The sequence below is a fragment of the Typha latifolia genome, chromosome 4, assembly GCF_019914945.1.
Source record: "Typha latifolia isolate L0001 chromosome 4, TyphaL0001v2, whole genome shotgun sequence".
Taxonomy (NCBI): Eukaryota; Viridiplantae; Streptophyta; class Magnoliopsida; order Poales; family Typhaceae; genus Typha; species Typha latifolia.
In genome coordinates, this window is record NC_133089.1 from 13,073,474 (window position 1) to 13,097,244 (window position 23,771).

General features: G+C 34.9%; 3 protein-coding genes across 4 annotated transcripts; 2 read left to right on the forward strand and 1 right to left on the reverse strand.

The window, feature by feature from the left end:
• Positions 1-3,186: 3,186 nt before the first annotated feature.
• Positions 3,187-7,875, reverse strand: LOC140785460 (putative yippee-like protein Os10g0369500). Of its 2 annotated transcripts, none has more exons than XM_073133281.1 (3): positions 7,472-7,875; positions 5,616-5,724; positions 3,187-3,625 (listed from the first exon to the last, which is right to left on the reverse strand). In XM_073133281.1, exons 1-3 carry the CDS (start codon positions 7,612-7,614, stop codon positions 3,542-3,544), a joined length of 336 nt encoding a protein of 111 aa, XP_072989382.1. In that variant the 5' UTR covers positions 7,615-7,875; the 3' UTR covers positions 3,187-3,541. The 2 variants fall into 2 exon arrangements, with proteins under 2 accessions (XP_072989382.1, XP_072989384.1); XM_073133283.1 differs by having other exon boundaries at positions 7,502-7,862.
• A 2,145-nt stretch (positions 7,876-10,020) lies between these two features.
• On the forward strand, positions 10,021-13,931 carry LOC140787717 (uncharacterized). Its single transcript, XM_073136806.1, has 4 exons — positions 10,021-10,163; positions 10,290-10,367; positions 12,607-12,799; positions 13,660-13,931. Exons 2-4 carry the CDS (start codon positions 10,314-10,316, stop codon positions 13,788-13,790), a joined length of 378 nt encoding a protein of 125 aa, XP_072992907.1. The 5' UTR covers positions 10,021-10,163; positions 10,290-10,313; the 3' UTR covers positions 13,791-13,931.
• Positions 13,932-15,862: 1,931 nt separating this feature from the next.
• LOC140786098 (heat shock protein 90-6, mitochondrial) lies at positions 15,863-23,131 on the forward strand. The gene is made up of 20 exons (XM_073134308.1): positions 15,863-16,101; positions 16,601-16,801; positions 16,919-16,992; positions 17,385-17,510; positions 17,621-17,714; positions 17,792-17,875; positions 18,020-18,163; positions 18,232-18,345; positions 18,512-18,571; positions 18,683-18,757; positions 18,842-18,946; positions 19,783-19,914; positions 20,000-20,092; positions 20,203-20,280; positions 20,453-20,707; positions 20,835-20,937; positions 21,352-21,526; positions 21,601-21,706; positions 22,092-22,181; positions 22,698-23,131. Exons 1-20 carry the CDS (start codon positions 16,003-16,005, stop codon positions 22,881-22,883), a joined length of 2,394 nt encoding a protein of 797 aa, XP_072990409.1. The 5' UTR covers positions 15,863-16,002; the 3' UTR covers positions 22,884-23,131.
• Positions 23,132-23,771: the final 640 nt, after the last annotated feature.

Sequence of the window (23,771 nt, forward strand, 5' to 3'; positions counted from 1 at the left end):
GACGCATTGGGATGGTTGAAGCCAGGAGGAGGACCAGAAAGGCGGCGGCTCCTTACGTGAAGCAAACCGCTAGGTCTAGGAAGTAAGAAGCCATCAGGCGGAACCAAGGGGTCGGTAGAGCCGGGGACGGCCGGACTCGATGGCTCGATGGGTTGCCGCGGCGCAGAGGGCGGAGTTGGGGCCAGGGGAGTAGAGGGATTGGAATCGTCGTCGGAAGAGGAGAGAATGCGAACCCCGTCACTGCAGAAGGAGAGATCTTTGGGCAGGTCGGGAGTTGGGGTTCTGGGGGAGTCGTTCTCCATGGCTGTGGAAAGCTCGATTGGGGAGAGAGAGAGAAGAGGAGAAGAGCGGGAGTAGAAGAGCGTCGATTTGTTTATATATAGAGGAAGGAAGGAGAGTGTGTACGAGAAGGAATAGGACTCAGATTTTAAATCTTTTAGCTTTTTAGGTTTTCTTTTTCGTTTTAGTTTAGAAGACCGGGAGCGAGTAGCCGAGTAGGAGTAGGATACGATTTTTATTTATTTATTTTTATTACCGGATCCGAGATAACGACCAGGTTTTGTCCGATTAAGAGTTCATGTGACCGTTTTTTTTTAAAAAAAAAAATCTTTCTCTTCTGACAAATTTTAGTAAGATTAGGATTGGGAGTCCTTTTCTTAATACTAAATAATAAGATTAAGGAGTTTATGCTTGTTTGATAATTCCCGCCAAATATTACTGGGTTAGAATTAGAATTAGGGGTGGTAATTTATGATTAAATATGAATATATAAGTCTGATAGAGATTATGAGTTCTGAGTTGGATATTTCATGAGAAACACTATTGCTAATTGCTTAAGTCTATTATAGCCTATTTTTTAAGAGAGTAATCTGTTTGTCCAAATTATATATCTCATGATTTATCTTTAAAAAATAAAGACAATTGCACTTAAACTATTGACTTTTTATAGCATATTAAACACCCAACTATATAATACCTCTTAAATGTCTCTTTTCTTAATTATCAATTTATTTTTCATTAATGAGATATCACATGGTTGACGGTGATCAATTCTTAGTTCAAAAGGAGAGAAAAGTTGAGGATAAAATAATGTTTTTTTTTATCTCTATGTTGTCAAATGGGTAGAAGAAAGATATTGTATAGTTAAAAGGTCAGTGTGTTAAAAAAATATTAATAAATAGAGTGTATAAGTGAAAATAGCCAGCAGTTAAAGGAAGGGAATTCTACTTATGAAGAAATTTTGAATTTCTTTCTCAATTTGACTATTTTGCCCTTTTAATTTTTACTTCATGTTATTTTCATAATATTCATATAATACCTCCACGGTTTCAAAAGAAAAACAAATCTATTGCTAAGCCTCATCCTCATCTTCTCCAACAAATTGATTATTGAACATTTTTCTTCAACAAGCCGATGATAAAGAAGCAACAATGAGATAGTTATGGGTGTAAATGAGGCTCGCCTCAGTGAGTCAACTTTAGTTCAAGCTCGACTTGGTTAATTTCAAGTCCTCCAAAACTGTTTAGGCTTGGCCCAACTCAACTCGAGTCAAGTTAGACCAAGTTTGAGTTGAGCCCAAGCCGAGCCTAAACTTGATTATAGGAGGAGGAGGAAGAGGAAGAAAAAGAGGCGGCAGGGGCGATGGCTTATCGAAGAAAAAAAAAGGAGACTAATGGAAGAGAATGATGTCGAAGGAAGGAGGAGGCGACTTGCCGAGATTAGAAGAGGAGGCGGTTGACAGAGAGGAAAAGTCGATTGTGGCTTGTTGATGGAGAACGAGGTTGACGTTGGCATTGATAGAAGAGGAGGTCGACACCAACGAGTATGTTTGAGAATTGAGACAACTTGCTTCCGCCTGCGCCGAGCCTCATCTGACAAGTCAAACATAACAAGCAACAAATCATCCAACATTGTCGATCTATCAAACAAATCCATTCTAAGACAACATTACTATTGAAAACGTTTTACCAATTCTACTAACATTACATACAACATTACATTACGGCACGAAGTTATTATAGGAATATTGAAACACATGATGAGATTTCATATGAATCAATCAAACGAGCAAAAGATATAACCATGAACCTATTAAGTGTTGTTGAATATTTTATCCTAATTAACAATTTCCTTTTTCTTTTTCTACTTGCAATCCGTTTAGCTTTGTACTCCCATTTAAGATCTAGTACATGTCCAATCTGTACTCACATTCCATTTCCCTAAACATCCCCCCACTTGTAGCAAATGTACTATAAAGTCCCTAATCTTCTGAATAACCTTTTAAGAAGCGAGAAATTAAATGATACATCAACCAAGACGCTTTCTTATCCACAGATGGCAATTGTATAGAAATCAACATCCAACCGTACATTTCGTTATTTTACTCCTCATTCGGTGAGCTCTTGAATCAACCATACTTTTTTTTTTCTATTTTTTTTTTATCAAAATATACTATCTCGTCAACAGATCTAATTCACTGTAGTCATAATAAAAATACTAACTAATTTATATTTTTAAAAATGCTAATCAGTTTAGTATTTTTATTGTTTAATAATTTTTTTTTCTTAACTACTAAAAGATTAAGTTAAAAAATTTATATACCAAAAAATACTAAACTAATCAGTAATTGGTAACCACGCATGACATCTTCTTTAGTCCTCGCACATCCCAACTATCGGATGTCGGTGGATGGACACAAAGGGGATTATTTGACATAGCATAGTATACTATTAGACCTTCACTGTATAAAACCTCCAAAATACCTTTTTAATTTTTTTTCATTAAAAAAATAGTATGCGACTGCCACATGATCCAAATTTTGGCTTTCTAAAGAATATTTTACTTTTATTTTAGAAGAAAAAAAGAAAAGAAAAATGGAAATTATAATAACTATTTAATATTTTCTACTACTAATATCTGTCAGTGGGCGAGAGATAATAGATAGGGTCATAAAAATAATAAATAAGTGGTCTGTGTAAAAATAAGCTATAGTTAAGTCCAATAGTAATTAACTCTCAATATAGAACAATACTAAACTCCCATGAATTCAACCAGTCCTGATAAAAAGCAAGGAGCTCGGCCAACTTGACGGATTAAAAAAATAATAAAAACCACGCTGAAAACTAATAGCACTTCAAACAAAAGAGAGCCTGTTACTGAAGGAAAGGCACCAAGAAAACAACAAAGTAAAGCTAGCAAGTCATATTCACTGCTAATGGCAGTCTTTTGATTCTAACACAATATGTTGTAGTTCCGAAGCTTTTGCCAAGGATCAAATTGTCATCCATCTGACGGAATTCAAGCATCAAGTGAAGATCCACTGGAGTAAAACATGGTAGCACGAGCAAAGTGCAGACAACTTATGACCAGGAGTCATTTAAGAGTGTATAGCATGTTTACTAGGTTGATCATGAATGCTGATCTAATGATAGTAACCTAGTCAATGCCATTGTAAGATCTCATGTTTAATAACACAACAAATGTTTCTACCACTACACAGTATACACACTTCCAGTTTTCATGTCTGGCAACCTCGTGCTATTCACCAGCCTTCTTTCAACATCCTAGCTTTCTCTAAGATGTACATCCCTTCTTTGTACTTCTGGTCTTCTTCGTATGCTTTCTCCTGAGAGGAAAAAGATAAATCTAAAGCTTTGAGAAGAAAGGAGATGCTTCTTATAGAAGTACATGGTGCAAGATAAGGTTAAAAGGACTACCAAGATAGAGCAATCAATTTCCAGCGCAAACAGTAGTAAAACAACAGGAACACCTTGAGAAGCTAGATTTTAGACAGAACACAAAATAGACGGAGAGAAGATGCAAAGAGGAAAATGACAGGTCGAAGAAGCCTGTATATATCAAGAATCAATAGTCTTGCATCTTCCTTTCCTATTTCTTCAACTATTACATGAAAATCCTTCATATATTCAATTCATCCTCAATAAATCTGCTGAAGAAAAAAAAACCATAAAAGAGCACAGATATTTGCCAGGAATTTTATTTTCAAGATTGAACTAAGTCGAGCTTGAGTTTATCACACGAGTCTGTTTGTAAATCAAGCATACAACTGCCACCTCCTTCAAACTTAATGGTGTACATATTATGAATTTCAAGCTAATTTACAAGCACATACAATTCAATAGCAAAATATCCTCGAGAAACTAGACTTCAGACGCAATGCCAAAAGGAGGGACAGAATATGTGGAGGAAAATTGAAGAGTACATAAGCCTGCAGATATCAAGAATCGATGACCTTAAATCTTTCCTTTCCTATTGTTAGACTGGATAAAACTTGAGAAGTTGCTCTTTATCTATCTAATTTTGGAAGAAAAAAAAACCCTTCATTTCCTTGATTTTGCTTCATACACAAATAACAAATTGAAGGGGCTAAGAGCATGGAAAAACAAGGGAGAATGGTAATAGAGAAGACAACCATAGGGGAGGAATTTGATCCACCAAAGAAGCTAGACGGACAAAAAAAAAACAAGGACTTGGGTTTCAAAAAGGGATGAAAAACCAGTTGTGGCTTAAGTTTTTGGTTGTTAAGAATTAAAAATTAACAAATTCGGTAGTGGCTTAATACCCACTGACACATGAACAAAGTGCTAAACCAATCACATGAACAAAGCTCTAAGTTACAGCAGTAAAAATCAAATGAAGATGATGGTTAGGTATGTATCTCACTCGGTAGTGGCCTCATACCCACCGACACATCACGTGAAGTAGAAGAGATAGCTCCATCTTGGAGGAAAGCATCTTTTCATTAATTGATAATAACATAAGTAACACTGATGGGAACTGACCGTTATTTAATTATTTAAAACCTTGGAATTATACCTTTTGATCAAAATGCTGTCACATGAGATATAACATTCTAATCATGGCCAAACCAGTTCAAACTCCAGTGATTTTGAACTCAGACAAGTCCTGATAAATTGACAAAACCTAATGCGATCAATCTAGACTCAATTAGAGTAAAATCCAAACAGAAGTCAACCACAAACTGACTCAATTTGTGAGATGGACTAATGAATGCCTCTCGAACATAAGAATTGCTTGTTGGTTCTTTTGCTCCTTCATCAAGAAAGGCATGCTGCCTCAAGATTGGTAAAACAACATCATGATAATAACACATCAAAATCCTTGAGTCATCCTTTAAAACGGTAACATATCCCATTCTTGAACATATAGATACATGAATTCTTCAATCTCATCGTTTCATTGAGCACTTTCTCAAATATTACCTCATTAAAAGTATGGGAGATCCATCTTAGTAGATGATATTACAAACTGCTTAGAAAGCAAACAACAACATAGAAGTACAGTTCAGAAATGCTAACTACAGTTCAGCATACAATTATATCAAATACTCTGTCAACAAGAAACATAAAGATTAACTATAAGAGTGACGATGTAACATTTCATCTTATATTCAGTCTCAAGAGTTCAAAGGGTTTGTTCTATTCTACTGCTCTTTTCAAATTGTTTTCATAGAATATATTAATAAAGCATGAGTAGTTTGCATATTTATTGCCACTGTCTGAGCACATGAATCATGAAAAAAAAAAGCACTGAAAATAGGACCATCAAAAAGAAGAATCAGAATTCTGACTTACGTATCTCCAGCCAAGAATTTGTTGGCAGTAGCTGCAATATATGTCGTTTACTGTATGTAGCCCAGTCAAAAGATGGCGATCCTCATTAGGGCCCAAGGAAATATTCACCCTGTATGGATCATAGAAAAAAGGTGTCAGAGAAAAAGTCAAAAGAGACCAAATGGAGAACTACTGCAGAACCAAGAGACATAAACAAACTTTTGCATGATAGAATGATATATGATACATATAAGCTGCATAAAACTGTATTGGAAGAGGAAATTAAAAGATCAGCTCATTCACAAAGTCGTGAACTTGACTACAGAAAGAAAGAAAGAAACATTATTTCCCAGAAAAAAGAAGGGAATAAAACATTGTGCAATTCACTTTGGCTCTCTTTAGCTTATTTTTCCCAATTATACATCATAACTTTTAACTGATATGCGCAATATCACACCCAAACAGAAGATTAAAATAGCCTAGATAAAAATCGGATCAATTTACACACTAAGGGACAGAACTAAGATAAACTAAAACTTCTATGTGAGCAGACAAGAAAATATGTAGATCTTATCAAAGACCAACTTTTTGACTACAATAATGTCACAAAAAGTATATCTAATATAACCAAGGTGAGGGACAGAATTATTTGTACATGACCCAAAATTTTGCATCCTAAGGCTGTCTATTGAAATGCCAATAGGGTAAATTTCCATAAATAATGTTTATTATACTTCTGCAAACCTGGGTGGAATCCACATGCTTTAACTTGCAAGCACTCCTTTGAAACACCAAAAAAAATTTGTGAATACTTAGACGAATGCCATAGTGCACATTAAAAGCCTAAGCTGAAGGGGATCTAGAAGGCTTGGTGAAAGAAGAATACTAATGGAAGTGTCAGGACAGACTGAGATATATAGACATCAGTTTTTTTCTGGACTAAATAAGTTGCTGGAAAGGAATAGGAGGATTTGGGGATCACAAGCAGCTAGAGAATTGGATTACATTTTTCAGTCAATTAAACCAATTTTTTTGTGCTGGACAGCATCTCAGGAGTGTGGCACCAAGAAGAAAATGAGGATGCCGATTTTGGACTGGGTTGGAAATGTCAAGAGCTAATGATTTTCACACACCATTAACTAATAAATCTGTATCATATTAGAAATAATAGATCTTCATTGGCATAGGAGAATAATAACAGATTCTTAAAAATGTGAAGTACAACTAAAATTGTCAAGTAGCTTCAATCACGTCAATAAGAAATTAACGAGCAGACAAACAAAATAAAGAAAAAGTAGAAGGAATTTGTAAATCACCAAATGAAAAACTTAAAGGTTGTCTTCATGGGATAGCCGCTGCTTTTGCCAGCAGCAGAAACAAATTGTAGGTGTAACAGAATAGTATTAAGTGGCTTTCGTAATTATACTGCAAAACAGTAAAACCAAAAATGAATCCCAAATTATCATCTAGCGTTTATTAGTAAGCATTTACCTCATTAAAGATCCATAAAAACCTATATGTACTAAGAACATCCGAAGGATCATCCATTAAATGTGTATCTAGGAAAAAAGAAACTGGTTATCTCAAGCATCACTTTCCTCGAATCCATCAGGCACCAATATAGAGTCAAACCGTTCTGCCAGCATGAGCAAATGAATTCCCATCTTTACAAGACTAATCAATCATCTACCAGTTTATTCATCAATGATCATATGATAAAAATCAGAAATATCCATAATTAAGTTCGGGTATCTAAACCAATAATTAACACAAAAGGTAAAAAAACCTCATCAACAACACCAATTACCAATCAACACAGAAACACAAAGACATCAATCATCCCAGCGCATTAACAAGAAAGAGAAGAGGGGACTCACGCGCTCTTGAAGAGATAAGCTCGTCCATACCGTCCGTGGAAGTCCTTCGACACAATGGCGTCGTGCGAGGCCGAATCCACCTTGCAGCGCCGGCACTTGAACACCTTCGGACCGGGAAGCGACTCCACAAAGAGCAACCCCATGGGAACACCACCACCGCCCCGCAAAACCAAATCCTAACCCTCACCTAACCACAGATCCGTTCCCCCACCGTCCACGCTAAGATCGCCACCAATAGCACCAAAGAGACCTCGATCGGAACGGAAGAGGGGCAGAAATGGTGGAATTTCTCGACTAATTGAGGTCAGATGAGAGAGATCGGATCGAATTGGAAGCGAATTGGGATGGAGACGAGCGGTGAGGGAGAATCTTCTACCTCTCTAGTTTCTACTTCTTGGTTTATAAAAGAAAATGAGAGAGAAATGGCGCGTATATATAGCAGGTCGGAGGGTTCTCTATAGTTACCGCCGGTGATTACAAGGCAGTTGCGTCTCGGGTAGTTATTGCTTTGGGTAAATACAAATACCATGGAAAATGTTAAAGAAAAATATATATATATATATATTTTTTTTAATTTTATAAGGAAGTGTTGTATTTGGATTATTTGTATAAAAAAGTAGTATAAAAAAATAAAGAATTTAATTCCAATCTTGCAATTACTAAAACCCATTTTATTTTCTGCAAATAGCTTAATTATAGTAAGCACAACTTACATTAGTGGCCAAAAAATATAGTAATTGGGTCCCAAAAAAGCCCATTCCTAAGTGCATCTAAAACTCATATTTCTACTTTAAGTTAGCTAGTCAAATTGGCTACATAGGTTTTGTCGGGAAAAGTTGCAAAAATAAACAGCACTATCTTATAGTTTTATTTTGGCTTCAAGCCATCCCTTATTATTTTTTTCAAAAAAAATATTCCTACATTTTATTTAAGGTGATATATTTAAATTTTCTAAGTTACCCTAGTCAATGCTCATAATTCTAACTCATATATGATGGTTATACTAGCACAATCATATAGCTTCTGTTTTAATTTTTCATACTAACTTTCATAAATATATATGTTTTAATTTTAAATTATTTCTATCCCAAAATAAATATATTTTGATAATTTGAGAAGTATAATTATTTAATTTGTGACATAGTAATATTTGGGTGGTATGATAATAAAAACTTTTAATCTAGAATCTACCTCTAAAGAAAGACATATTGCTTGCAAAAGTAGAAAAAGAAGATGATCCAAAATCTCCAATTTGAGTCCATACAGGGCCTTACACTTCACCTACCAATGTGTTCACAACTCACAAGAAATGGCTGTGAAAGGGTGAAGCACTAGTGCTCATTGGATCCACATACATAGTAATGTATGTACCTACCACTCTTGGGAGAAGAAACTGCATTATTAGAATATTTTTTTTTTTTAAGTGTTGTGCAAGTTGTGTTTGAAGTATGATTATATATTATTGGTTCATTATTTAACAATCTAAGCTTCTTAACAAATTGGATATTTAATATAGTATTAGAGCTAGTTTTTTCATAGATTTAAGAGAATTTTATAAATCACATCTTGTATTTATCTATTTTGTTATTCAAATTATTTTTTAGGATTTTATAACTCGACATTTCTTTTTTATATATATATAATTTTATTTAACACCTTAATATTATTTCAACTAATTGACATTAACCAAATTATTCAAATACGCTCACATTTTTTTATCCTTTATCGATTTCCCCAACCACCTCCTCCCGTGGTCACCGTCATCACAGATATCTCTCCTTTTCCCCCTACCTCCTCTTTCTCTTTCTCTTTCTTTTCTTTTTTTTTTTCCCTCTTCCACAAAAGTAATTTGAGTATTTTATAAAATAAATTTGTATATTATAATATATTTTTTTTGCTAGTATCGTTCACGTTAATTTAGAGTATTAAATAAAAAATTATCAAGTTATAAAATCTTTAAATCCTCAAAGATAGTATTTGAATACGATTATGTGACTAATTTATTTATAATATGAATAAATAAATTAGTTTATAATCTAAATAAATTCGCTTATAACTCGAATAAATATGCTTAATAACCCATATAAACTCAAATAACATGCATAGTGTATTTATGATCTTTATAACTCGTTTAATAGACAAAATCTTATTTGGATCGAGTTGAACTTAACTTGACATGATCCGATCTAACACGATTGTAATCTCTAGTCATCGATATCACTTAGGTTAGCTCTCACTATTGCTCCACGAGATTAGTCTTTTGATTTGAGACTAAGATGTCTTATCCTAGCTCTTTTCTTTAAATGATGTTCGATTACTAAAGAGTGGGAAAAGAAAGCAATCAATTTCAAGAACTAATCAACTTTATTACTTTCGTTCTTAAAAGAATGTCACCAAGGATATTGTGGTCATCAATGGCATTTAAAAGCGATCCATATCTTTCTCCATTTATAAAGTAATGGCTGATAGCATTACGGTGTAGGGGCCTCTTGTTACAGCCCAGGGGAAAGAGTGAAACTTGGAAGGCCCATCAACCTCTCTTTCAGTGAGTTAAGCTGTGTCAAGTCGAGTGCACTCTCTCTGTCTCTCCATTAAAGTAGAATCTCGTCTTCAGAGAGAGAGAGAGAGAGGCAGGGCTGCAAATTACGCCGTGAAGGAGCTTTGATGAGATCGAATCGCTTTAATCTTTAAGGTTGAGGTTCTCTCTCTTGCGATCCGGAGACGGTGCTTTTTGTAATTTGTAAAATTGGATGGCAATCTCGTGGTTTTAAATTTGGGGTTTTGATACGAAATGTATTGGGATTTGGGCAATTTGTAGGGTTTCTTCGCGCGGAGGAGGGAGATGACTAAGGGCCGGTCACCGGAGCCATTGGATTTCTTCATCTGGACCGTCGAGGTATGCTTCCCTGTTCTTGCTCTTTTTCTCAGTTCGTTAGATCTTGTTCTCATGGATTCCCAGAGTTGGAATTAGGAAGAAAGGTTTCTCATTTCTTACATCTTATATTGATTTTGTGAATTATTAGTTGCCAAAGGTATTATCTTTTTTTTTTTCTCTCTCTCAAGTTTGTAATCGATTCTGGGTTATTGACGATCCAGTTACAACAAAAGAAAGGGAAACAAAAACAAAAATTTATAAACTTAGATATTCTATTTCTTCTTTGCTTGTTCGACATGGTAACTCTGTTGAGTTTTCCTTGATTTGGTGCCTTTTTATAGAATTACATAGAAATAGGGCACATAATGAGCTCTTAAAACTTTTTTATTCATTTTTGTGGCATGTGTACTTGGCTTTCTGGTCTTTCCTCTTTGTTTTCCTCTTTCTTTGACTTTTATTTGTTGTTGGTCAATTGGATATGACAATCAATAGGTGAGCTAAGTCAAAATATAAGTGAAACCAGAACACTTGGAAGTTGTCCATGAAGTTTGCTTTGTGCAAGAGATGAAATTAGATAGGAAAAAAAAATTACAAAGGAGAGAAGAAGATATATCAAAGGTTAAGAGACATTGACATATAACAATCTGTGGTCAATCTGTATATGTTGATCTTGTTATAGATAACTAGTTGACTCCAAGATATAATTTATTATCGGAGCCACAACGTAAAGATCTTGAAGGTTCTATAACTGCTTATATATTTGTATCAACATCTCGAGGGAGTACTAAGACGCCGGTGTGGGTTAAAGCGAAGTTAGTCACCTAATGCACTGGGAGTGGTTCATTGCGAGATATAGCGAGCGAGAATAACTTCAATCATTAGCCGTGGATGTAGAGCGGTAGGATGAGTTGTAAGTATATTCTATAGTGCATTGGTTTTGATCCATGGATAGGATCCATGTGGTTTTTTACTTTTTTACTCTCAGTTGAAAGGAGTTATTCCATGTAAAAAACTATTGTATGTGTTTGCGTGATGGTGTTTATATTTAGTTTATAATTGTCTTCCATTGAATTTGATTAGATTGGCTTGTGAAATCTCATGTCGTAGATTCCATCTCGCCCCTAATTTTTTTAAAATATGATATGCGGCCCACCATACCGCAATACTAGGAGTTAGGTAATAAAAGCAAGCTAACAATGTTTAAACTCATGACTTCTAGAAAAACTTACTCTAATACTATATTAGATAACTAGTTGACCTAGAAATTTAAGCTGTGAGGGATCAACAATGTATATCTATGTCTTTAACAACTCCAAATTTTCCATGAAGAGAAATAGCTATTAGTTACATCTAACACACATATATGCTTTCAAACTTCTAACTAACTCTCAGAAGTAGCTGGGTGAGAGAGAAATAAAGGAGATATGTCATGCAAAAGATCCACAAGGCAATGATTGAAGATGATTGTTTGGGCACGATATTGTGCTTATTATTAGTGATACCTCATGACACTACACCTTTTTCATATATTGATAAGCATAGATTTATGTGTGACAACAATTCATAGTTCTCTTCACAATTTTAATCTATAAATTGATTGATAGTGTTGTACTCTATAGGGAGGCAGATGCTGAAAAATACTATGATTACGACACCATTGTCTCACAAACTAAGTTTTGCTTTGTTAAATTGATCAATGGAATGAACTATTTCAATCATGTACTAAACTCGTAAGTAGGTAACCTTCTTTTGCTTAAATATGTTTCGAACATTATCTTGTTTCATGCCCTTTGATTGGTAATTTTAATAATCAAATGGATAATACATCAGTTTCAATCCAACTGGAGCAATTCATTGAGATTATGTGACAGACTATTAATGGATAGATCAACTTGCAGCTTCTGCTTTAGAACTTAATGTTCACTATTTTGTCAGTCCTGGAATCTTGAGTTTTGGTCAATAATGCATGTTCCCTCATGTTCACTCCTAATTATTGTGAAGATCTTACTGACTACCCTGAGGCACACTCATCTAGTGTCGTGCTACACTGTTTTCAGTTATGATGCTTAGCTCATTGCCTTCAATATTTTCTCTTTTCAAAGTAGTTTCCTGACAATTATAAGCATTCATTGTGATGATGCAGTCATGTCATAAAATATTTGAAGAATTTAGAGATGCTGCGACTTGATGTCAGATTTAAAATAAGGTACACCGTTTTTTTTCCGACTTGTTTTGGCCAGATAAAATATCTCTTTTTCAGGATGTTGGGTTGTGGTTGGAAGAGATAAATCTTGGTAGCTACCGGCAAGTATTTGAAGAGAATGGTGTCAATGGGGAGTATCTAGAAAGTTTATCTATGTTTACCACGGAGCAGATTCTGCAGTTTATTAGGCGATGCCACATGAAGTGGGGGGATTTTATCACACTCTGCAAAGAGTTGCGGCACATCAAAGGTTCTTCTCTTTTCACCGCCTAACCTCTTGCAGTGACTGCATGACAGCATTTATATTTGAACATAAGTGTGTTCATTATGCTTTTGCATCTACGATCTTTTTATTCAACGTTATTTGACTTTTGGGTAGGCTGTACTAAGGAATTTAAATATCTTCTGTTATTTGACTTTTGGGTCATCCTTATATGTTTCTGCCATATGAACTTTCAGATAAGTCAAACAGTACAACACGACCCTTTTCATTCAACAGATACTAGATTAATTCAACTTCTGATGATGCATGTGGTTACTATAGCTGGAGTACAGTTCCATGCACTTTTGCTATTTCCATTTTGCATTAAATTGCTAGGACTGCACAGTATATGCACCAAAGAAGTCCTCATGGAAGTACACCTGAATGTAAAAGAAATAAGGAAGCAATGAGAGCAAGAGAGAAAGAAGAACCAGGACAACTCAGGCATTTATACAAGCAGAAGTGCTGGTCTAAGATTTAATATATTTCTTTGATCTCATTTTCAAACTAGAATATATGCAAATAACACGAACAATTTAGGATTTGGTTTTTCTTCAACCATAATTCAAGGGGAGAACTAGACCAGGGTTCTACAGCTTCATCATAATTGGCAACTCCTCAACCCATTCTTATTGTATGGGAGAGTTAGAAAAAATGATTATTTCACTGATGAACTGTGGTTACATGTCTCCAACACTCCCGTTTAATACAGAACACAAGTATGTCTGAAAGAGAGCAAATCCTTCAACTTTACAAGAATATTTGTTCAATTCATTGAAACATGCCTTCTATGTTTATGAATCATATGGTTACTGTAAACTTCTTTTCTTTTTTGTATCTACATGCAGTTGCATGCCTGAAAGGAGAGCAAGAAGTTCGTATGCCATGGTGGGCGCCGTCGTGTCTCTCTGTGGTGTTTGCGAGGGTGGCTAAGCAGAATAGACATTCTCGCGTCGTCTCTTTCAAGCTGGAACCCTGAGTTTCCATGTCAAATATGCAGTAGCAACCTCTGCAGAGTAGACCCACATCCTTCTGTTTCTTTCTCTCTCTTTTTTTCTTGTTTTCGCTATAGTTTTTAAAAGCATTTTGCTTCTTGAAGTACCATATGCTTATTTCTCTCTGTGTTTTGTTAATGTATGTTCTATTATATATATATATATATATATATATATATATATATATATATATGCCTTTCAAGTATTCCCTTATCCACTATATTTGTTGGTTTATTTTTGCATACATAGGTCACAGAGTTGGACTAAATGCATCAATATATCCTTATTATATCACGTCGTTATTATTGCATAAATTTTCGTTTTTATTTTTATTTATTTATTTTTTGAGAGAGAGGTGAAGAACACCAACTGAAGAAAATTTCGGAATATCAACAGATTTTATTCCAAATACATGAGCATCCAATATAACCCATCACTACTTTAGAATATATTTTTCGTGTAATATAAACTTTTCTACTTTTACGGTGAAATATAGGAATTTTTGAATAAAATATTACTACAGTAAAAAAATATTCTCCAAAATATAATACTGTTCAAACTAGTACTGTGGTCGTTGTCTCAAATAGCGATTTTAAGCTATTTTATTAAAACGATTTATATAGAAAAAATGGTGAAATTTTTTTTATTGTCTAAGATAATAATTTTTCTAATAGTTTTTTAGTGTATATAAAACAACTAAAAATCGCCTTCTAAATATTTTATATTAGTTATAGTCAAAATACTCGAAATATAGCACCATCTATTGGTTGGTGTAGTGTTGGCCAATAGAAAAGTTATTCTAAAATACTTTAATTTTTTTTTCATTAAAAAGAAAAATTATAGGAAGAATTATTAAAAATACCCACCATTTTGGTTTTATTATTATTCACACAATCACACCTTACTTTATAGATATTTATTATTAAACCGTGCATTTTGTTTCTAATGTCCTAGGAGACACTCATTTGTTACTTTTAAAAATAAGAAATTAAAATATTCAAAATCTAGCTCTTTATTTATTTTTATCTTAATCTAAAATAATTTATCCAAGGATATTAATGTTATTTTACATTTGTAGTTATTCTAACTCAGCTATATGATAACTTTAAAAAAAATTAAGGGCATAATGTTTTTTAGGCATTTAAATATCATAAGGTAGGATACGAATATAATAGAAACAAATGATGGGGTATTTTTAATAATTTTCCAAACTTCTATTTTTCTAGATTGCGACGATTATGAAATTAATATTAATATTATGTTTTTAATTCAGCAAATAATTATCTTGAAAAAAAATCTTTTGGTAATAAAGGTTAGGCATTTTTTTTGAATGCATATTTAAATGTGAGGTCATGAACATAGATCTACATAATATTTCACCTTAATATAGAGATATATTAATAGTTAAAGTGAGGAATTATGTTATTATGCAACTTTATTGACACAATAGTTCAAATATTACCTTTTTCTTTCTTCTAAATTTTACAGAATACCCCCTTTCTAGCTTCATTATATTTATTTTTGAATTTTTTTTATTAAAAACACCCTATATTTTGTATTTATTATTATTATTATTATTTTCTCAGTTTGTTTAAAAGACCTCAAAAACACTCGGCCATTAATTTTCTTAATGACGAGTTATAAAAATTTTGAATATTTTTTTTAGAGTAAGATGTAAATAAATTAAGAACTAGATTTTAAATTCAAATGTAGACTATTTAGATATTTTAAATATTTTATTTTATAATATAACAGAATATTCTCTAATTCGTTAACTATTGCTAGGAAAAAATTAACTCAAAATATTTTTAAAATATTAAAAGTAATATACAGCGTTAAATAATAAATATCCATACATTAGAATGTAAAAAAATAATAAAAAGAAACTTAATTATTTCATCCAAACCCTTTCAATCTTAGCGCTTATTCGTAGTGAAATATGGTCCTTTCAGTTTCGGATCGGATTTTGTCGCAAGATCCGGATCCATACCCGCACGAATAACGAGGCCTCTGGTTTCCAGAAGCTTCATCTTAGCCCTCAACCCTCTCTATAAGCAGCAGCACAGTGGGCAAAATCTCCATTTTTATATATCAAAACAAAACCTTCTCTAAAACCCTCGCGTCTCCTCCTCCTCCTCCTCTCTCTCTCCTCCGCCTCCAACGTAGAGCTTTATAGGAGCGCAGAAAAGAAAAAAAATGCTAGGGGCTTCGACGAGGCGATCGGTCTCCGCCGCCGCGAGGCTTCGCGCCTTTGCTCCTCTCCTTTCCTCCAGCTCGTCTGTCTCCCCCAGCTCGGTATTGACGAGAACTACCTCGCCTCTTGATTCCTGAAATTTGTTGTTTTTCTTTCGATCTCTGTGGTGTTTATGTGGATTGGTTTTGTCCGTTTCGGTTTTGATTTGGTCGAAAGACGACAGCTTTTTTGCTTCTTGTGCATTTTCTTCTTCTTTGATCGGTTCGGTTGGAAAAGAGCTGTTGTTTTAGTCATAGGATGGGAGGATTTGTTCATGTTTTTGGTTGGGTTTTCGTACCGTCAGGTTTTTCGTAGTTTGGATTGTTTCCTACTGTTCTTTTATTTTCGCAAAGTGCGTGAGCAGTTATTGTATCTGGAATACTCGTGTTGGAAATACGATGGTGGATTAGTTTGGTGAAGCGTAACTGTTTGTTGATGAGTTATGTTGTGAATTGTGATAGATACTATTTTCTATTAATATTAATATGCTAATAGCTCATCCAATATTTAGGGATGTCACGAAGGTGTAATTTATATGTGCTGATCATCATATCATCTCAGGTACCTGATTTAGAGCACGGACTTCCTCAGTTCCAAAGAAGATCATTTTCCATGTTTTCAGTGCCTAAATGTGCTGAGCATGATCATAAGACACATATAAAGCTGAGAGACAGCACTTTTATTAGCAGGCGGCATGAGTCAACTGCAGCCGCAGTTGATACATCTGACCCACAAGGTCAGAAGTTTGAGTACCAGGCAGAGGTATATCTTCCACATGAAAACTCACGTTTTCTGCGCTGTTTCTGTGATGCATAAACCTCCACAAACTTAAGCGTTCTTAATCTTTGCATTATATTATGGTTATGTATCTTTTGACAGGTTAGTCGCCTCATGGACCTGATAGTTCATAGCTTATATAGCAATAAAGAAGTATTTCTCAGGGAGCTTGTTAGGTGAGTGACTTTTAACTTGGACTTAAATTTAATATTGCTTTTTGTGCTTCTTCATTTTCTTTCCTCTTTTATTATATAGATGCCTATTCTTGTAGGCAATCTATAAGTTGCTAGCTTCTTGTAACAAATCATGTGAGAATACATGAACCTCTTTAATAAGTGTCCTATACTATTTGTGTAAACCCACTTATACTAAAGTCAAATTAAACAAAAAATAGAGCTGATAATGGGTATTTTTTTGTTTTGTTTTGTTACTTATGTTTATATATGATGTTTGTGCAAGGCGATTGTAGAGCCTTTGGGGTCTCTTTTAATAATCATACACTTAAGATGAATTATGAAGTTTGTTCAGCATTTACTCTAGGAAATAATCATCTGTTTATCTTTTGTAGCAATGCAAGTGATGCACTTGACAAGCTGCGGTTTCTGAGTGTTACTGAACCTCAACTTCAGAAGGAAGCTGTTGACCTTGATATCCGCATCCAGGCTGATAAAGACAATGGCATAATTACAATTACGTAAGTGTTCTTGTTAGTTGGAATCACGCGGTAACTTTGTTTTCTCTTATCATGAGCTAGAAATGGTTATTCTATCAGCTTATGTTACTTGTATCTTTGTTTTTCTCCAGTGATACTGGGATTGGTATGACCAGACAAGAACTTGTTGACTCACTTGGAACTATTGCACACAGTGGTACAGCCAAGTTTCTGAAGGCACTTAAGGTATGATACATCTGTGGTGTTGATCTATTCCTGCATTCATCTCGGCTATTCCATAAATTCTGTATCTGAAACAACAGGAAAGTCAGGAAGCTGGTACTGACAGCAATTTGATTGGGCAATTTGGTGTGGGATTTTATTCAGCATTCCTTGTTTCTGACAAGGTATGATCTTAATCCTCATTTGTATTTTTTCACTTAAACTATGAGATTCCGTCATTACCATAAGCCTGATTTTTTCGTAGCTTACCTTCTTTCAGAATGAGTGTTTTTCTTCTTTTAATAAATGGTGCTCCTTGTGTCCGACAGGTTGTTGTAACCACAAAGAGCCCTAAATCTGAGAAGCAATATGTTTGGGAAGGAGAAGCTGGTTCTAGTTCTTTTACTATCAGAGAGGAGGCAGACCCAGAGAAACTCCTTCCTAGAGGAACTCGACTTACTTTGTATCTTAAGGTTCTTATCTACTTACCCTGTTACTTCTAATTAATTGAAAATATATTTTAATATTTTTTTCTCCTTAGCGTGAGGACAAGGATTTTGCTCATCCTGAAAGGATACAAAAACTGGTGAAGAACTACTCACAGTTTATATCTTTCCCAATTTACACATGGCAAGAGAAAGGCTATACTAAAGAGGTAAATGTTGATTAGTAGGTGTTGTGCTAGTTCTTGAGGTTATATTTTCATTCTAAGTCTTGCAAATATCATCCTGAAAGTCTCCTGATTACAGGATATATACAACCATACATATGCTCTCATGCTCTCTCACCTTTTGGTTTTGTCTCTTTCTTCTCCTTATTAGGTTGAAGTTGATGAGGAGCCAACTCAAGCTAAGGAGGGAGATGATGACTCCAAAATTGAGGTAACTGAGAAAGAACTGGTCATGCTTCTCTTTGACCATCTTTATTTTCCCTGATAGATGGCTCTTTCTAATGGACATCTGATTTTGCTGCTTGAACTGACCTTACTATAGAAGAAAAAAAAGACTAAAACTGTTGTAGAGAGGTATTGGGACTGGGAGCTCACGAATGAAACACAACCTATATGGGTGAGTGCTGATTGTATGTCTGTCGGCAAGCATTTCCTTTTACTAAAATCAGCAAGCATATATTCTTAATGCTGTACTGTGCAGCTTCGGAATCCTAAAGATGTCAAAACTGAGGATTACAATGAGTTCTACAAGAAGACTTTTAATGAATACTTGGATCCTCTGGCTTCATCACACTTCACAACAGAGGTAAATATGTTTCCTCATCTGTTGGTAGTCAGAACTCAGAAGCTTCCGATTAGTAAGCCACTTAAGCTTTTGCATACCATGTGGATGTTTTGTTCAAGTTACAATTACATAACAAACTGTTTTTGACTGTTATGTTTGGTAACCTGCATGTGGTCTAACACAGATCTAGCAGGATTTCATTTTGTGCATACTCTAGCCGCTTATGATCTATGCTTGTTGGTTGATATCTATTCCAGTCACTTTGTATAGTTAAATAGTGACTGTCTTGAAATAGAGGGTAGCTTGGTATTTTCCATTATATGCTTGAAATATATGTATTACTGTTATGCTAAAGACTTAAATTATAGAACCAGGAGTTTGAGGCAATATCTTAATGACCAGTACAGATGTAAATGTGTTAACAGTCTTGACAAAGAGAATGTAGTTTGGAATTTGCAGTTAAATAAATGATATTTGTATTTTTTGGCATGTTGAAGTAATACTTCATTGGGAGTTTAGGACAACCTACATAAACAACAATATTTATTTTGTTAATCTTGTGTTTTATTTCTGGAACTGCGTAAATTCTTGAAAGCATGGCAAATAAGTACTACATATGCATCACAATTTTACATAATACTTGGTAAGTTGGTAGGCCTGGATGTATGATTGTATGACAAGCGCTATGATATGTCACATGTGCCTGTCAGTTGGCATAGATCTAATCAATAGTATATTTGCACCACATTCAGTTATTCTATGTTCACATTTTCATGCAGCCACCAATATGCAACATCTGATAATTGACAGACTGATGGCGTTACATTGAAGATTGAGCCTTTTCAAATTGTATGCAGGGTGAGGTGGAGTTCAGGTCCATTCTTTTTGTCCCTGCGATGAAAAAGGATGATATAGTGGATAGAAAGACCAAGAATATTAGGCTTTATGTCAAACGCGTTTTTATATCTGATGACTTTGATGGGGAGCTGGTATGGTGATATTCAGCATTATGTGATGTATCACTTCTCTTTTTCATCGTAAAATTTTGATCATATTTTTACTATGGTTATCTAGTTCCCGAGATACTTGAGCTTTGTGAAGGGTGTTGTGGATTCGAATGACCTTCCTTTGAATGTGTCTCGCGAGATCCTCCAAGAAAGTCGAATTGTAAGTATCTAAGCTTGTTGAATAGATGTTTCTCTTTTATTGGTAAAATATGTTTCTTTTATGCATGCGGTGAATTGCCTTATCTAGGTTCCTTGCATTACTTCTTGCAGGTGCGCATAATGAGGAAGAGGTTGGTTCGCAAAGCCTTTGATATGATATTGGGCATTTCTCTCAGTGAGAACAGAGATGTAAGCTGTTACTTTTCTTTCACTTCAAATAAGCTATAGGCTTTCCCCCCTTAAGGGCTGCAATCTCCGTGTTCTTTCTCTAGTTATTTGTATGGCTTGCGCCATGAGATATATCTAACTGTGCCACCTAGCTTCTTATGCTTAATCTTGCAATATTTTGGTTTATTTGTAGGATTATGATAAGTTCTGGGAGAACTTCGGCAAATTTCTCAAACTAGGCTGCATGGAAGATCAGGCAAACCATAAGCGAATTGCACCTCTACTTCGTTTCTTTTCTTCTCAAAGCGAGGAAGAGTTAATAAGCTTAGATGAGTATGTTGAGAACATGAAACCGGAACAGAAGGATATCTACTACATTGCAGCAGACAGCCTGACTAGCGCAAAAAATGCTCCTTTCCTGGAGAGATGTCTCGAAAAGGATTTCGAGGTATAGATTCCACAAACTATTGATTTTAGTTCCAGTAAGCAGCATTCTCAAATATTACTATATTTAGGAAATATCCGGCATCTGTCTTAAATGAAGTGCTCTTGCACTTGCTTTTTATTTATTACAGGTGCTACTTTTAGTTGATCCAATGGATGAAGTGGCTATCCAAAATCTGAAGTCCTATAAGGAAAAGAACTTTGTTGATATTAGCAAAGAAGATTTAGACCTAGGTAAGTTACCATTTCTCTTCAGTCACTGCATCTTTTTGGGGCTGAATGTTGATACTTGCTGGCATTTAGTATATCTGCCATCTTCTATGTCATCTATGTTGGTGGTAAAATTTATCACCATTTCTCTTCAGTCAGTACGTCTTTTTGGGGCTGAATGTTGATACTTGTTGACATCTAGTATATCTGCCATCTTCTATGTCATCTATGTTGGTGGTAAAATTTCATGGTATTGCTTGTATTTGTGAAAAGAAGGGAATAAATTGATAAATCTGCTCAATCTACTTGAACTGTACTATCTTCTTTTTTCTTTCTGTTTGATTATTTGTTTGGCCTTGAAATAGGTTATACAATAGGCGTTTTCTGTCTACTTTGTACATTTTTGTTCTTTATATCCGATATCAATGTTTTTCTCAGGTGATAAAAATGAGGAGAGGGAGAAGGAAGTAAAACAGGAATTTGCCCAGACTTGCGACTGGATCAAGAGGAGGTTGGGAGATAAAGTTGCTCGTGTGGAGATCTCTGGCCGCCTTAGTACCTCACCCTGTGTTCTTGTTTCGGGGAAGTTTGGATGGTCTGCCAATATGGAGAGGTTGGTCTCTTATGATGAAGTTTTTACGACGACATATTTACCTTGATTCATGGTGTCATGCTATTCCTCTTCAGGCTGATGAAGGCACAAACTATGGGAGATGTTTCGAGCTTGGAGTTCATGCGGTCAAGGAGAGTATTTGAAATTAATCCAGAGCATCAAATAATCAAGAACTTGAATGTGAGCCTTTTACTTAAATATATCTGATGTGTTGATGTTCGTGGCAATCTGTAGCCTTTTACTTAAAGATATCTGATGTGTTGATGTCATGGCAATCTGTTCAGTGGAAAAGTCAATTCAGTTAGAGGGGTATAACAAGAAAAACTTAATATGATAAGCTATCTAGGTTGTCTAAATTCTATACTTATCAATTTCATAGTATAATAGTCACAAATTAGAATGGCAGAACTGCACTTGTGAGATATTTCTGAATCCTTTTGAGGAATTGTGTAGCTGTATATGCTTAGTTTCCCTTGCTTCCTTGCAATCCGGTGGTTTTGGGTAGGTGGAGTAAAGTTGTACTCTGAGCTCTGAAGTTGCTTATGTTGTTCTCCTGCTAATGCAGGCCGCATGCAGAACTTGCCCTGATGATTCTGAGGCCCTAAGGGCTGTTGATCTTCTATTTGAAACAGCTCTGATTTCCAGCGGTTTCACTGTGAGTACAAATTCATCTCTGTATTGCATATTTGCAGATTTGTATGTTTACTCATCTGAAAATGCATTTTGCATCTCTCTGTTTCTCAAAATTTCTCGCCCCATCTGATCTGCCAATATATGCTACCATGTCCCTTGCTTTCGAACTCTGTGGATTACATACTATTCTAGGTCGGTTATCTGGATGTGTTGTTTGACCTCATAATATTCTATCCCTTAGGTATAAGTTAGTTCTTCTGGTTGGTATGGTAACTGGTAAAGCCTGACCTGGAATTAGTCGTATGAATATCAACTATATTGTAAAAACTTCATGCCTGGAAATCAAACAGTAAGAAGTGTTTCATACTTTATTACCGGATCATATCATTTTAATCTTAAAAAGCCATACTAGTAATCTTCGGTTTAAGTATGTGATGGAATTCCAGTTAAACCCGAGTTTTTTTTATCATTTATATAAATCTTCTCACCTCTCAGTTACCTCCAATGTGTTCACTTATTTTCTTGTGCTATTGCACAGCCTGATAACCCAAGAGAGCTCAGTGGAAAGATATATGAGATGATGGGAACAGCATTTTCTGGGAAATGGGCAGCTCCGGCTGCTGAGGTGCAACATGTACAACCAAGCCAGACTGCTGAATCCCAAAGCTCCGAAGCATTCGAAGCGGAAGTTGTCGAACCAATTGAAGCTGGTCACCAGAAATGAGATCACCATTTCTCTGATTTCCTTCCAGAAGCTTTTGCCAGCTTTCTTGATTTCACTCTCTGGATGAAAGGAGTTTTTCTGAGTGGTATATAGTCAAATAGAATGGAGATTTAGGTAGGCAATAAACATTGAAGTGGTGGTCTCAAAGTTGTAGTAGTCTTATTACTGTCACATTTGAGACTTGTGATTAACACATACCCTTTTAATTGAATTAGGAGAGAGAATGCGGTGATGACTTGCAGTATCAACAGAGTTGTTTATGGAATTACATTATTTACATTGCTATTACTATCTACTGAAGCAGGCATAATGGAGGTGCTCTCTCAAAAGAGATCCTACCTCAGAGAAAATCTACTTGTAATGTAGAAGGCCTATGGGAGAACTCATCTGATTCTATCACTAGACTAAGATATATGATCGTAGATTTTCGTCTTCAAAAGTTATTATGAGTTTATAAATTTAAAGTTAATGCGTTGATCTGCATTTGATATTGTGCTAAGCTGCAAAGATGTTAATAGTTTACGGTTATACATAGCTTATAATATGATGAAAGATGACTTCTGCGTACGTAATGGAGAACAGAGCTTTGCTTTTCTTCTTACCTACTATTAACCTTTTTAAGGTTTAGTGGCATCAGAATTCAGAGGTCCAAGTTGCCAAGTGCCGTGTTTGACACTGTCTACCTAATTAAGACTGACAAACTTGATCTCTAACGTACTGAAAATTTAGTGGGAGGTTGCTACTTAGTTTTCAACTTAATTTGTTTTCGAGCTTGTTTAATAATAATAATTATTATTATTATTTGGGCAAGTAAAATTTTTACTTGACCTCTTGTATTTTGAACGAAAATTACTCTCGTTGAACTTTCTCTATATTTTTGACTGAGTC

Bases quoted from the DNA above. Each gene is read 5' to 3' on its own strand.
- LOC140787717 (XM_073136806.1), top strand. From the start codon at position 10,314: ATGACTAAGGGCCGGTCACCGGAGCCATTGGATTTCTTCATCTGGACC. The intron at 10,368-12,606 runs GTATGCTTCCCT...TCTCTTTTTCAG, and splicing joins TCTTCATCTGGACCGTCGAG to GATGTTGGGTTGTGGTTGGA. The intron at 12,800-13,659 runs GTTCTTCTCTTT...ATCTACATGCAG, and splicing joins AGAGTTGCGGCACATCAAAG to TTGCATGCCTGAAAGGAGAG.
- LOC140786098 (XM_073134308.1), top strand. From the start codon at position 16,003: ATGCTAGGGGCTTCGACGAGGCGATCGGTCTCCGCCGCCGCGAGGCTT. The intron at 18,346-18,511 runs GTAAATGTTGAT...TCTCCTTATTAG, and splicing joins AGAAAGGCTATACTAAAGAG to GTTGAAGTTGATGAGGAGCC. The intron at 20,093-20,202 runs GTAAGTATCTAA...TACTTCTTGCAG, and splicing joins TCCTCCAAGAAAGTCGAATT to GTGCGCATAATGAGGAAGAG.
- LOC140785460 (XM_073133281.1), bottom strand. From the start codon at position 7,614: ATGGGGTTGCTCTTTGTGGAGTCGCTTCCCGGTCCGAAGGTGTTCAAG. The intron at 5,725-7,471 runs GTGAGTCCCCTC...TGATCCATACAG, and splicing joins GCTTATCTCTTCAAGAGCGC to GGTGAATATTTCCTTGGGCC. The intron at 3,626-5,615 runs GTAAGTCAGAAT...TTTTCCTCTCAG, and splicing joins AAATTCTTGGCTGGAGATAC to GAGAAAGCATACGAAGAAGA.